Source organism: Pistacia vera, unplaced genomic scaffold (assembly GCF_008641045.1).
Source record: "Pistacia vera cultivar Batoury unplaced genomic scaffold, PisVer_v2 Contig78, whole genome shotgun sequence".
NCBI lineage: Eukaryota > Viridiplantae > Streptophyta > Magnoliopsida > Sapindales > Anacardiaceae > Pistacia > Pistacia vera.
The window spans coordinates 77,585-92,285 of record NW_022196645.1 but is presented as its reverse complement, the minus strand read 5'-3'; the positions used below and the strand labels follow the sequence as shown (position 1 = coordinate 92,285).

Genomic DNA, 14,701 nt, shown 5'->3' with positions numbered 1-14,701 from the left:
CACTGTGGCCACAGTTTTAGTGTCATTGCCATATACTGAATTACACCGTGAGATAACTTCTCCCGTACCTGAGAGTGATGAATCCTCTGTCATTCCACCATAGTCTTAATACACTCCTTGATGCAGCCAATCACCACCGTTTGACAGCTTTCATATAACTGCGTTAGGCTAGTGTCAAACTGCACCAATCGGTGCACAAGACACTCCAGTGATCTCAGTCTAAGGATCACATGCACCACCATTCGTTAGAGGATTTATTCCATAGACACTGGGGTTACCATCCATATGGAATCCTCTGGTGGGTTAGTCTATTGAACTTGCTGCGGTATATCCGCCTACAGCAGGCACCCATGTTTTGCACCAGGTTGTCACCAACAAACCTTGACAAGTGAGATCAGTCACTGTCTTTCGACAGGATCGTTCAACACTATGATAGCCTTACCGTATTATCTGTGCCCTTATTTCAGAATAATACTAGGGCTACACGTTTTTAGAATGGCCACCATATGTGCTCATAAGATTCTCACTATCAAGATTTGATACACTTGATACCCTCGTCACGGTTCTACCATTCTAAGACATATATCAATACATATTGCATAATAATGATTTACCACGATATAGAAAAATGTCTTTATTGATTAATGAACATTATTACAAAGCCTCAATTCTACAATAATTGATTAACTCAGGGCATCTACTCTAACACAAGAATATAAGATTAACAATTTTTCTTTAAGTTCACTAAAAAATGCTTTGGATTTAAGATAAGCATTATTTACTTAAAGCGTGCCAACTTGTATAAGATAACATAACCCTATTGAATCTTAAACTGATTTGTGGCTATATAGAATGTGACATGAATGTTCAAGAACAAAATGATTTTTATATAAAAATGTATAGTGAAATTTTTTTTTTTTAATAACTGAAATGTCTGCGTCAGTTTATAATAGACCTTGACTCTCTTAGATAAATTATAGAGAAAGATACTATCTTTACGTCCGAACCTAGGATAGGAGATTGAAACCATGTGCAACCTTCCTTTGTTCGCCCTTTCCACGTGCCACCCATGGGCGGATAGTATTGTGAATTTTAAGGTCATGCTTTAATAACTTTTGCAAAGTAGCATACGCATTTTCTGCAACTGCAGATTTAGGGGCTGACCTGTGGTTTAAAAAAAAAAAAAAAGGAGAAATTATATTTATTAATTGCTTAGATAGTCTCCTGCTTTCTTAGCAAATAAGGAGGCTTTTATATCAATTACAAATTAATTACTTTTTTTATTAAAAAAAAAAAAAAAAAAAACTAAGGCTATCAACTTAGGTATAAAATCAAATGGCTTGCTATCAAACTACATCATTCGATCACACAGTGATGGCAGCCTCCTAATGAAATTCAACGCCGGTGATGGAATTTGATCACGGAACATCGGATGGCGGAGATAGTAGAACCCAAAAGCCATTGACACCATTTTCGACGGTACTAAATACAGAATCATTGCCACAATGAAACATAACAGTACAAATATCCCCGTCGCACGTGGGTCCCTCCACGTCACCAATGCCTGCACACGTTCTCCTTGCGTGGCCAAATCACCCAACAATGTCTGGACACGTGCTCCAAGCGTGCGTAGCTTGTCGTATCTGATCCTTACCACTTCATTTGGTCTGGTACTTGGCACTGTATCAAACTCTTCATCAAGTTCATCACGATCAACTGTATCAGCCAATGAGAGCTTCGGATCAAAGTGGGGCAGTGGGTCCCGTGATCGAAACCTATAGTTCCATGCACCAATCACAAAGACGTAAAACGCTAGTGTGGGGACGATCAAATCAGGGAACCAGACCAACATCACCAACAAGGCATGCACAAGTATAGTGGCAGTCGGATTCTTCCACGCGCGCGTGTTGTCCACCCACCTTATGATATCAATCACACCCGCAATCACGTTGATGATCCTGAACCAATTTGCACGTACTTTACGCATGCTGAAAGCGTGGGAGTCCAAATCCAGCATGTAAAGCACCACCTCTTGCCTAAGCGGCGGCTCTGATCTCGTCAAGTGGGCGGCTACGATCTTCACAGCTGTGCTCCTCATCATCTCCTGGTGGACCACTCCAAGCGGCTTAATATGATGCATCAACGGTAACAAAGGCTGCGAGTACACATGTAAGAAATCCAACGTTGGACTCAGACGTATGAACCTTACAGCCAATTCTATCTCACCCATTTTTGTCGTCCCATTGTGTCCCAACAAAAGCAACGGATACGTATTTCTATACACCTTACCCGTCTCCAAAGTAGAGATACGTACCCGTACTTTACCAATACGACAATCAGGACGTGTCGTTTCTTTGTTAACGTTATCAGCTTCGAAGACTCCCCAACTATCAAACACTCCGATGGTTAAAACCGTGCATGGATCGTAAACCCTAAACGTGTACTGTTCATTCCACCGTGGCTCCAAGCTGTCAGAGACCGTACGTGTCCGAATCCACTTGGAGGCGTATTTAGCTACCACGTAAGCATCTGTCGTGCCTTTACCAAAAACTGTTTTCATCGGTAACAAGTTCTTGCATCCAATCACACCGAGTTCAATGGTTCCAACCGGCGGTTTCCACAGCTGCCTGGCCGTCGGTCGGTAGTCACTGCACACGTGCGCTGCCTCATCCATCACGTGATATCCACCGTCAAAACATAACCTTAAATGGACTCTACCTTTGTAAACTCCCTTATCATCGTTGGTGTTTTCAAAGATGAACCATCTAGACGCAACTTTCCGGTCATCGACTCGCCTCTCTATAGTTGTAAGTGGGATCTTCGTGATCCCTAATGTTACCGGTCCTTTAGGTTGCCGGTTTTCTAGAACAAAAGTCAAGTGGTCCGTTAATGGCTCGGCGACGACAAAGAGCAGATCCTCATTCCATGACGGAGTTCCGTTACGTGTAACGGAGACCTTGGTCTTCTGCACTTGGAACCCTAGCTGGGCTTTGATTGTGAATGAAGCTTCTCTTGACGCCGCTACTGGCGACAAAATGTCTTGGGCTTCAATTACAGTGGCTCTGAGATACCACAATTTTGGTGAGACATAAACTTTGGCTTTAGAATTAACGTGACCGGCTGTGTCGGTTTTCCATGCATCAGGGAAGGACTCGTCAGCCTGAGTGCCAATCCACGTGGCAAGCATAAGGTCACCATTGTGGGCTCCACCACCCTCCAGCCTGTACCATTGTGGGGCCAAAGGGCTGTCCGGTGGATCCCTCAATGGGATCTCTGTAACGTCAAAGCAAATGCCACCTAAGAACTTACCTTCTGCTGACACGTCACCTCTCGGCGGGTCCCACAGAGAGACTTCTAAGTATGTGGATGATTCAGGAGAATCGCGGCTGAAAGCAAATGTCTGGTCCCACTCAAAAAACGAAGTTTTACGCGCCGGTTTTGATTCTGTGCGGTTGTTTCCAACCGATATTTTTACAACCGGGCTGCCGTTGGTGGGTAAGAACCTCGCTTTGACAGCACGTACAAAGAGGTAATGCATCTTCTCCACCAGATCGAACGACGAGCGTTCGATGGAAATATTATCCGGTGGGTCCGACGCGTAGCTTACCATAGATACTGTCCTCGAGACTGGCAGCGGAGAGTTTATCGGAGGAGCTAATTTCACCTGCGGCTGTGATCCGGACACGGATGCAGCCATCACATGTTCGGATGGAGCTACCGGCGGGTCCCACTTGGGTCCACTTAGATCAAACTCAATATCACCTTGCTCTTGCACTGGCTGTGGTGGATCTTGTTCTTGAGCATTTTGTGGTGGTTCTTGATCTTTTGCTTCAGGAGGTTGCTCTTGTTGTGGTGGTGGTGGTGCTGACGTGTCAGGTTGAGGTTCCTTTTCCCCTTCAGGTGCCGCATTTTCCGGAGCTGGTGGTTGTGGTGCAGCTTCAGTTTCAGCTTTAGCTTCACCTTCAGACGGTTCTTCAGCGGGTTTCTCATCAGCAGGCGGTGACGGTTCAGTGCTTGACGGAGCTTCAGCCTTTTCATCAGGCTTCGCCTCTTCAGGTTTCGCCTCTTCAGGAACAGGTGGATCTTTTTCCGGTGGAGGAACGGGCGGCGCTGGAACAGCATCAACATAATAAATCTTCAACCCAATTTCACCTTGTATCCAACTCAGCAAACTCTTTTTCTCAAGAGGATAATAAATCAAAGCTTCTTCTCCTTTCTTAACAAACTGACTCGAATTCAACCGAAGCCTCCCAAGAAAATTGTTTCTCCTCGTGGGGCCATAATTTTTATCGTGGTAGACGTCGAGTTCAAGGATGTCACTGAAAACTTCCGATGGCTTCCCCTCGTCGAATTCAAGAACCTCGTTCCATGAGGGGTTCAAATCACGAATGACAGTGCGGGTTCTCCTTCGTTTGCCGTAGTAGTCGATTGAAACGTAAGGACTTGAAGTGCCGTGTCCATCTTTTGGCATCAGATCGCGTGCATCCACGACTTCTACAATCAGTTTGCGAGATGAAGCCATTCGATGAATTAGGGTTTTCAGAAGAAGAGATGGAGAGCTATGTTGATTGGTTTGTTTTGCAATGGAACATTATATGTTTTGTTTATGTGTGCGTAAATTTTAGTTGCTCGGAGAGTGAAGAAAGAGGGAAGTATTTGTGTGCTGCAGAGACTGATTATATAGTGTGAAAGAGGTGAAGAGGTTTATTAATTAGTTTTAATTCTTAGTCTTTCTTCCATTTATGCATGCATTGATGGCAAAATAACAATGTCGTCCCTAGATTTGGTTTTAGTAACGCTTTATTTCTATAGAATTTTTTATTAAGTTTTAGTCCGTTAGGTTTTTGAATTCAATAAAGATTGACTCACAATCTAATCTTACAAACTTTCTCTTACTATCCCAACGTGACAGCTCACAATTGATCAGCTCGCAATTAGGTAGATAAGACCCATTATATTGCAAGCTGAACATTGTGAGCTGTCATGTCGGGATAGAGATAGAAAGTTTATGAGACTAGATTGTAAATATAGTATTGTTTTTTTTTAGGGTCTATTATGTTCAGATTTCTATTTAGACTACTATGATAGATCAATTGATTCTAATATACTTTAAATTTTATATATATATATATATATATCCACCACCATTGGCGGTCGTCGTAATAGCGCACAAACGGTCGAATCTAGTCGTCTGTGCACTGATCTGACCATTTTCGACCAGATTCCATTAGATCTGACTAGAAACGGCCAAGACTATCCAGGCTGTTGCCTACTAGATCCATGGTCGTTAACGGCCAGATCCCGTATTCCATAGTATGTTTTAAAAAAAAAAAAAATGTTTTAGAATTAGGATTTAATTAACCGCTGCTAGCCTGGGGGGGAGGGGGGTGTATTTCGGATCCATAGTATTAAAAAGGTCAGGATTTTGATTTAATTGACCAAAAGGTAATTAAAAAATTTTACAAGACTAAATGTTATTAGTTAGGCCAAACCTCAAAGACAAGATTGATATATTCCCTATATTAGAGAACTAAAATGATATTGGTGTGCAGCGCAATAAAATAATAATAATAATAATAATAATAAAGATGGAGAGATTAAAGGTGAAAACCTGATGGGCAAGCAGCTTTTAGACCAATTGGTGAAAACTAATATGAGCATTGGATTGCTTGTTGTGAGAGATGATACTTTAATTACTTTATTTTATTTTATTTATATTTAATAAGAAGATTGAAGATTCCTTCTTCCTTTCTTTAACCTAGCTTTTGCTTTTTGGCCGTCCCTAACCTTGCTATGTACCAGTTAAGATGCATTATAATGGAGAAGATAGGATACTTTTTTCAAAGATAGTCCTCTTTTGAGTCACCGACCTGGATTTTGTCACCCCGACATCTCTTTAATTATTATCATATATATTATAATTGGGTAATATATAGATACATTTTTGACAAAGAGATATATATACAAGTAGCTAAAGACCACTAACTTATATCTCTTTTCACATTCTTCAAAGCTTAATGACGCGTACCCACTATGGATTTGGCTTTGGCTTTGGCTTTGGCTTGATTGGAACGTGTAGGGCAATACTGCCATTCAACTGAGCGGTGTTCGGTGATTATTGCTGAGCTGAGTAAAAAGAGATTTCTTGGTCATTAAGAGTGTTGCAAGTGATCAACAAAACCTTGGTCATTAAGAGTGTTGAAAGTGATCAACAAAACCTTGCTCATTAAGAGTTTTCTTTTTGTGGCTAAGGTCATTAATCAGAAACAATTTTCATGAACATTTAAGTTCAATCAATAGAAAGAAAGAAAAAAATTCTTACAGTTTTTTTTTTTTTTTTTTTGATAATCAGGGTGTCTGGACCAACTTGCGTGTATCTTAACTAATCATCGAGGTTCATTGAACACCTTACAAGTAGGCATGACAATAGGGCTGGACGTGGATCTCATTCACTGTACCTATCCCCGCACTCAAAATCACTCCCCACCCTTGCCATATCCCCGTTATGGGGATGACAGGAATTCTCCTTCCCTGCCCCATGGGGAATGTTGGAGGCTTGTCCCCGCCCCGTTAATTTTACATTTACATTTACATAAATTAATTTGAACATTACCAAACACAATAGTTAATTCTCATCCACATGATAAACACTTAAATTAATTGCTTAAACATAGTTAATTCTCTTTCATATGACAAACACTTAAATTAATCATTTAAACATAATTAATTTTACATAAACATAAATTTGAGCATTTCCCTTGATTCTCCTTATAAAAACATAATATGAGTTTATACAGGTAGGATAATTGTGTAATTAGGTGAAATATAGAGGTATTACTGAAAAGTATATATATATATAAGGCATCACCCACCCCCGCCCCTATCCTCGAAAAAAAGACGGGTCCTCGGAATTTCGGGGAGCATTGCAATGCCTACTTACAAGCCCAAAAGATCAGGTAAGCCACAATGTTATTGTGGTAGGTGGCTCCAAGGTTTGAATCCAAGAACTCAAAGAAGGGAGCAATCCTCTTTGACCACCAGACCAACTTCTTGGGGTTAAAATTCTTACAGTTTGTTTTCCTCATTTTTAATGTCTTCTACTAAACACCGTTAATCTTCGCTTAAATTCAAGAAAAATTATATAATGAAGATCTATGTACCTTCACATGGTATTGTTACCTGTGTGAATTAAACTTCCAATTTATTTATATTTCTTATGGCTGGCTTTACTTTATGATGGATATGATTTTATATATGTGCAAATCAGATTAATTTCCAGATGCCCTTATGATTTTTGAGAAAGTACTTTTGGGTAGTGAGTAGAATGATCATGAGCTTGTATATCCTCACCATATATATATTTTGGAAAAGGTAAATTTCATAAAAGAAGAGAAGCTATACAGAAAATTAGAGACATACCCCTAAAGAGGTTTAAAGAAAACCAAAACAGATGTGACCGTATTTTTGGACAAAAGGATGGGAACAATTGCCCACTAGGGAGCACGCACGCTCTAAACAAAGAAGGGATCGCCATATATATATACACAAAAGGCAAGCGTATATATCCTCACCATATAATATATATCCTCACCATATAATATATACAAAGGGCATCAAAGTTAGCTAGGGAGGATACTTGGTAATAGTATTATATAGGATTTTGTAAAGTGGAATCGCAAGGTTTCACACTTGAAAAGAAATCGCTTCCCATTGTAGAGGAAAGAAAAGAGAAGAAGACAAGAAATAAAAGGGCAGATGAACAAAGGTGAAGCTTCATGCAGCAAATAAAAACTTTAAAGCTAGAAATCAATGCAATCACATGAAATTTAAAAATAAATTAATCGTTCTAAAACAAGAATTTTATGGTAAGTAGGTTAAATAATAAGAACCAAACCATATAATATCAAAGAAGGAAATAAGTTGGACAGCTAATGAGGAAAAAAGAAAAAAATAGCTTTTTCCATGCTCAAAAAGCAATAGGTATGTGAAATAAATAAAGTGGCTTTTGTACAAGCTAAAACTTTTAGAGTGCGTTTGTATTGGAATGAAAATACTTTTTGGTAGTTGATGAAGATGTTGCCGCAGAAGAAAAAAGTATGCAACGGCAAAGGAGGGAGTTGAGTTCTGGAAAAATTTTGGCGTGGCACGAAGAAGAAACAAAGGAGAAACGTGGCTAGGATGCCTGCCGCAGCGAAGAAATTTTTATGCCACGATGCAAATGCAGTTCAAAAATTTAAGTGTTTGAGAGTTTGAGTTAAGGATTAATTGTATTCGTTTTTTATTTTGAGTTGAATTAGGGAAGTAGAATTTGTTTAGGATAATTATTCCTTTTCCATATTTAAGTAGGAATTTTCCTGAACCAAAACTGAACCGATTAAGGGGAATACCGGTTTTCCCCTTAACTTGTTTTTCATTTTAATTTTTCCTTAATTTATCTTATTTTTTATTTTGAGAGGGAAAAGAACAGTGAAAATGGGTGAGGACTAAGGAGAAATGTATGTGTTTGTGTGAAAAAAGAGAGGAGAAATGCGTAAATGGTGAAGAGTAAAGAGAAAATCATTTAGGGTTTTAGGGTTTTTTTAATTTTAAAGTGAAAACTGCTTTTATAAACCAAAGAAATAGTCAAAATTTAGAAAAAGATAAATTGCAGAGCAGACAATTATCAAAGAACAAAAATTTAATTAGATTCCCAGAAATGTGAGGAAAGATAATTGTTAACTTATTATGCATGCTCGTCATCATTATGGCTTGTGTTGATGTTGGATTTTGACACCAACAACTCACACGTGCAAAGTGCTAAGCAGACTTAGAAATTACACGTGATATAAAAACATGAAATGAGAGAATAAATGAGAAGCGGTTTTTAAAGTGGTTCGGATACTCAAAAGCGAATCCTACATCCACTGTTGTAGTATTAATAGGTGGATACAATCAGGTCGCGTGTGGCGAGCTGAGTTACAATCGAGAGAGAGAGAGAGAGAGAGAGAATATGTATGCTGTTTCAGACTACAATAAGCCAATCCCGTAAATAAGAGGGGAGTCTTTTATTTATAGTGGGAGAATTCAAGGTAATGATTATAAGTCTGCAAGTGGGTAGGTGCCATGCAAGTCCTTCCTTGCATCCTAATGGTTATCTGCACGAGAAATATCTTCAAATTGTGTAGGGCTTGGGTAGGTGGACGATCCCTGGCCACTTGCAAGCCCAGCGTTCACCTACTGCACTGACAAGAACCATAACGTGGCAACGTCTGGACAGCACAAAACCTTCTTGAATCCTGATTGGCTCTTGTTGACGAAAGTCCATGTTAGCCCTAACTTTTTAGGCATAATATAAAGTCTCCCAATTTTTAAGGTTTAAGGATTGAACCTTGAAAACTTCATAATTATGCCATGACCTGACTTGTCTGAATGATGTTTGGTCGAGTTGACCGAGCTGCGAGGAGGTCGCATGATACATCTCTTAGCATAGCACAAGCAACTTGAGGTGGTCTTCTCCCGTAGGTTTAACGACCTGGATTAGGCCTCACTCAGTGCCTTACCGACATGCTTCAAATCTCATTCGCAGTTTGTGACCTGAGAATACTTAGCACATTTTTACTGAGAGCAAGGAATCACATCGTCTCGAAATCGATACACGATGAAGAGTGTTTTTCCTAAACGACCTCTTCAGATGTTATCCGTTATGCTTGATAGCTAGTCTGGTCAATAAAATAATCTTTATTCTAACAGACATGTCTAATGCGCAATAAGTGCCAGCCATGCGCATTAAATGCAAGCCATGCTGAAACGACATTCTCTTTCAGAGCATTAAATACGAATGAGGGTGCATTTAATGTGGAGGAGATAATCAAGCCGTCACTTGGTTGCTCCAATGGAGGGAAGAGTTGATCGGCACTCTCGAAGCGTGGCGGTTACTTCTTCTCGCGGATTAATAACATGTGGTCGTAATCAATGGTGAGAAAGTATCCCTCTCAAGCGTCACTTGCCTAGGGAAATCAATCATCGCTTCTTCCCCCTATAAAACCCCAAGCTCGCCCAAGCTTTGTCACAAAACTCATACTTTCAAAGAAAGAACAAAGCTCTCACGAAATTGGTCTCCCCTTTTTCTAGTTGATGCGCACCCTTCGTTACGATATGAAGTTCATTACCCGTAGCCAAGAGGTAAGGAGGATTTCTCCTTTGCTTTCTTTTATTATTTTGTTAATAGCTTGACTTGACAATAATGGTGGGTATGAACTGTCTGGTAAACTTTCGTGGTGCGTATTTCCAGGCAGTGGTGAGAAGAAGGCTTTTTCTTTCATAAACAGTGAAAATTTAGGGCACGAATCCATGGGGGTTGATTCCCAAGGGTTTTTAGGTTTTTCTAGTGTTTAAGGAAGGTACATTAGGGTTTCTTTTGCTCTTCCACGTCATCGTATGAAATATTGTACGAAGACTAAGTTATCTCTGCGTGTCACCCTTATTTTAGACCTTAGGAGCAATGGATGCCTCAACGGCTAGAGCAGCTGAGGGGACGAGCTCGTAGGCGCCAGACGCCCCAGCGGGTCCTGTGCAAGAGATTTTGTTAGTGGCCACCCGAGATGAGATACAGAAGGTAGTGGATCAATACATACTTAGCGTGGATGTCTACCAATGCAAAACATATAAAGCTCTGAATCCCCTAAAGGGAAAGGCCGTAATCTTGTAGGCGATCTTCAAATGCGGGGCATTGATACCTTTTCACCCCTTCAATAGATCGATCGTCGACCACTTCGAGGTCACGCCATTGCAATTGATGCCCAATGCATATATGATATATGTATCTATGTATATCGTATGTGGCGAGAATGACCTCAACTAGTTGACAACACTAGAGCTCGCATGCTCTTATTATCTGAAGAAGAGCAAGGATAAAGATTCTTTTTACCTCTCGAAGAGATCTACGATCGAGGGAGGAATATTTGGTTACCCCAATAACGTCGGGGCCTATGAAACCAAATTTTTCTTTTTTCAGTACGATGGCGTCTGCTAGTTTAGGGAATCGATTAGGTTTTCCCTTCTTTCACTTTGCGAATTGTTCCTTTTCCTTCAGTCTTTGCTTTCTAACGAACTTTTTCGTCTCATTGCAGGAAATAAGATGACCAGCCTGACGACTCTAACTGATTTCAACTGCATTGTAGCATTCAGTAATCTATCTAAGCAAAGTCGCGATGTGAGATTGTTTGTGACTACCGCGAACCTGAAGAAATAAGGTTTCTTCAATCCCGAAGCGTCTCTGGAACCCTTAGTCTGTAAGTGTCTTCGCACTTAGAATTTCTTTCTTTTGCCTGTAGTGGCCTTTTTTGCTAATCATGCTTTCATGTAGCAACCATGCCACCAAGAGTTTCGAGGCTGACAACGAGGACCAAGGGATTCGTTTATCCCTAGGTCACCCCGACTAAGCCAGCCAAGGCGATCCCTGGTGATATCCCTGTAGGAGGGATACAGATGGGTGCGTGAACACCCTCAGAACGACAAGGGGAAGCTTCTTAGCCCGCGGCTACTCGCATCCCCAAGCAGAAAACCATGGGCCAAAAAACTAAAAAAACGAAGCAGCTACAAGTTGAAGAATCAAAGTCTGAGCCAGAGGGCTTAGGGGTGCAGCCCGGGAGGTCGCAGCCTTACTAGGCTTTCCACTCGGGGGTGACCCCGAGGTCTACGTCTGGCATTTAGATGATCCCTGAGCGCGAGCACAGAGGATAAGGGGAGGTCGCGGTTGCCCACAGGAGAGTGGGCAAACAACCGGTCGACGAGATGCCAGTTCCTTCAGGGGTAGACACACCTATGTTGGACTCCATTGTACAACTTCCAAAACACCTGCAGCCGAGTATACCCTATTAGAGTGCTAACTTGCTGCGGCCTTTGAGGAGTTCGTGGCCTCCCGACCCGCGGACCTGATGACTACAATGCTCCAGCTACAAAGCCAGGTCAAATAGCTCGTTTTTGTCAAGGACTTCCCAATATCAGTTGATTTTCTTACCCTTTATGATTTTCAAGAAAATGGAGGTTAACCTTTGTTTCATTTCTCAAGCAGTCTTTGCTCGCCCTGTATATGGCCCAACAAAAGACCAATCTGGACTCTGCTAGGGGGCTCCACGAGCTAAGGGAAGAGAATACAAAGCTGAAACAGGACTTTGCGGCTCTGTACGTAGAGACAAAAACGTATCAAATCTAGGCAAATCAATACTTGGTAAAAAGAAACCCTGCCCTCGCACAGTGGATTTCTAAAAGGCTAAGCTCGAGAAGAGAGGCAAAGAGAACAAAAAGCTCTAGAGGATAGTGGCCAGACTCACCAAAGAGTGTGGCGAGAAAGAGCATGAGTTGAAGGTAAACTTTGAACGAGCCATGAAGGTAGAGGAAAAGAGAGCTCGGCTGTGGGAAAATTCTAAGAAGCAGAAGATAGCATTGGAGACAGACCTCGAGTTTTCCCAAGGGCAGGTCGCTTTATTAACTGATCAAATAAAGCGGCAAAACCTTGAAATCGAGAAGAAGGCTGTTGACTGGGCAATTTAGGCCATCTACAACTTGCCACCAAGGAATCCGAGGATGGACCTCTCCGACCTCCCGATCGAATATCAGAACATCCTCGCTTTCATGGCTCAAGCTAATGATGACGCCGAGGAGGAAGAGGGACAAGAGCCTCCTCCAGAGGATGACCAACAGGAGGAATACGTCGTAAAGAACTCGGTAGCTGATCGGATGGTCGGCGACCAACTGGGGGATACAGAGATCGTGCCCACAAGGCCTGGAGGTGGAGACCAATAATCGTTTTTCCTGCTTTTGCACAATTTTTCTTTTGACTTTATCTTTGCATTACTTAACTCTTTTGTTTTTTTTGTTGCCCACTATACTTATTCCCATTACATATATAAAAGAAATATTTTTAGCCGTTTGTGATAGCAGTTACAATTTTGAGTACTTCACAAGACTAATGTTACATATCTGAATAGGAAACTTGTAAAAACATCGCAACGAACAAGACGATTCAAGACAAATTTGTTCAAGAGAACGATCTTATTTATAAAGGTTACAAGGAAATGAAAAATTAAGAGCGAGTTCGGAATTACTGGTAATAGGGCCGAAGATGTTCAGCTTTCCAAGCTCGCGGTACTTCAGAACTTTTAAGCCTCTTGAGGTGATACGTTCCGGGTTATATTACTTTGACGATGCGGTATAGGCCTTCCCAGTTAGGTCATAGTACCCTTGCACTTGATTCCCTTATGCCGAGAAAGACTTCTTTCAAAACCAGGTCACTGACCTGAAAGTCTCTTCTCCTAACCTTAGAGTTGAAGAACCTTTTCACACGCTGCTGGTAGGATGCTATCCTTAATCGAGCCTTGTCGCGATGTTCTTCAAGTAGGTCCAGACTTGCGAGTAGAAGTGCTTCATTGTTTGTTTCATTGAATAGGTCTCTCCGGAGTGAACCAGTCACTACTTCCACTAGGATCATAGCCTCATAGTCATATGCTAGCGAGAAGGGAATTTCTGAAGTAGAGTTTTTTGGAGTTGTTCTATATGCCCACAAAACTTCTAGAAGGTCGTCGACCCAATTACCCTTGGCAGCGCCAAGCTTGGCCTTCAGAGTGTGCTTAATGGTTTTGTTGATAGCTTCAACCTGACCATTGGCTTGCGGTCTTGCAACTGAGACAAACTTTTTACTGATCCTCAACTCATCGCAAAACTTTTTGAATTCCTCATTGTCGAACTGCTTCCCATTATCAAAGATGAGTGTATGAGGAATCCCGTAGTGGCACACTATATTTTTGAAGATGAAGTCTTTGAGCTTCTTAGTAGTGATCACGGCCAATGGTTCAGCCTCGACCCATTTGGTGAAGTAATCTACTGCAACCACAGCATACTTGATGCTCCCCTTTCCAGCTGACATGAGCCTAATAAGATCAATTCCCCACATGGAGAATGGCCAAGGGCTGATCATTGTTGTTAGCTGGTGGGAAGGAGCTCATGGGATGTTCACGAACCGCTGGCACTTGTCACACTTTTTTACAAAATTGGAAGTGTCTTCCTGAAGTAGGGGCCAATAGTACCCTTGGTGGACAATTTTGTTGGCGAGGGATTATGCAGCAGTGTGATTACCGCAGATTCTTTCATGTATCTCTCTCTCATGAGATAGTCTGTTTCTTCATCGGTTATACATTAAAAGAGAGGGGCGCTAAACCCTCGCTTATACAGCTGATCTCTGACGAGTGTGTAACAACCAGCTCTGGTACGCAGGATTTTTGCCTTAGTTTTGTCACTAAGCAGAGTCCTATCTCGGAGATACTGAATGATTGAAGTCATCTAGGAAATTGACTCTATTGTAGCTACGGTCTGCTCATGCGAGCTGATACTAGGAATATTTATGTACCGAATCGGAATACTTTCCAGCACATCTGAGTCTAGCGACGAGGCTATTCTTACCAAGGCGTCCGTGACAGAGTTACTGTCTCTCAGAATTTGCTTGATTGTGAAGTGCTTAAAAGACTCGAGTGCGGCCTTAGCTTTCTTCAGGTAGCTAATCATGTTCTCTTCTTTGGCTTGATATTCTCCCAAGATCTAATTGACAACCAGCTGGGAATCGTTGTGAATATTGATCGCATTTGATCCCATTTCTCTTGCCAATCGTAGGCCAGCGAGCAACATTTCACATTCGGCCTCGTTGTTCGTAGCTTGGAACCCAAATCGA

General features: G+C 41.4%; 1 protein-coding gene across 1 annotated transcript; it reads right to left on the bottom strand.

Annotated features, from left to right (window-relative positions):
* Positions 1-1,207: 1,207 nt before the first annotated feature.
* On the bottom strand, positions 1,208-4,664 carry LOC116116716 (FT-interacting protein 3). Its single transcript, XM_031402776.1, has one exon. It carries the CDS (start codon positions 4,520-4,522, stop codon positions 1,352-1,354), a length of 3,171 nt encoding a protein of 1,056 aa, XP_031258636.1. The 5' UTR covers positions 4,523-4,664; the 3' UTR covers positions 1,208-1,351.
* Between the last annotated feature and the right edge of the window lie 10,037 nt (positions 4,665-14,701).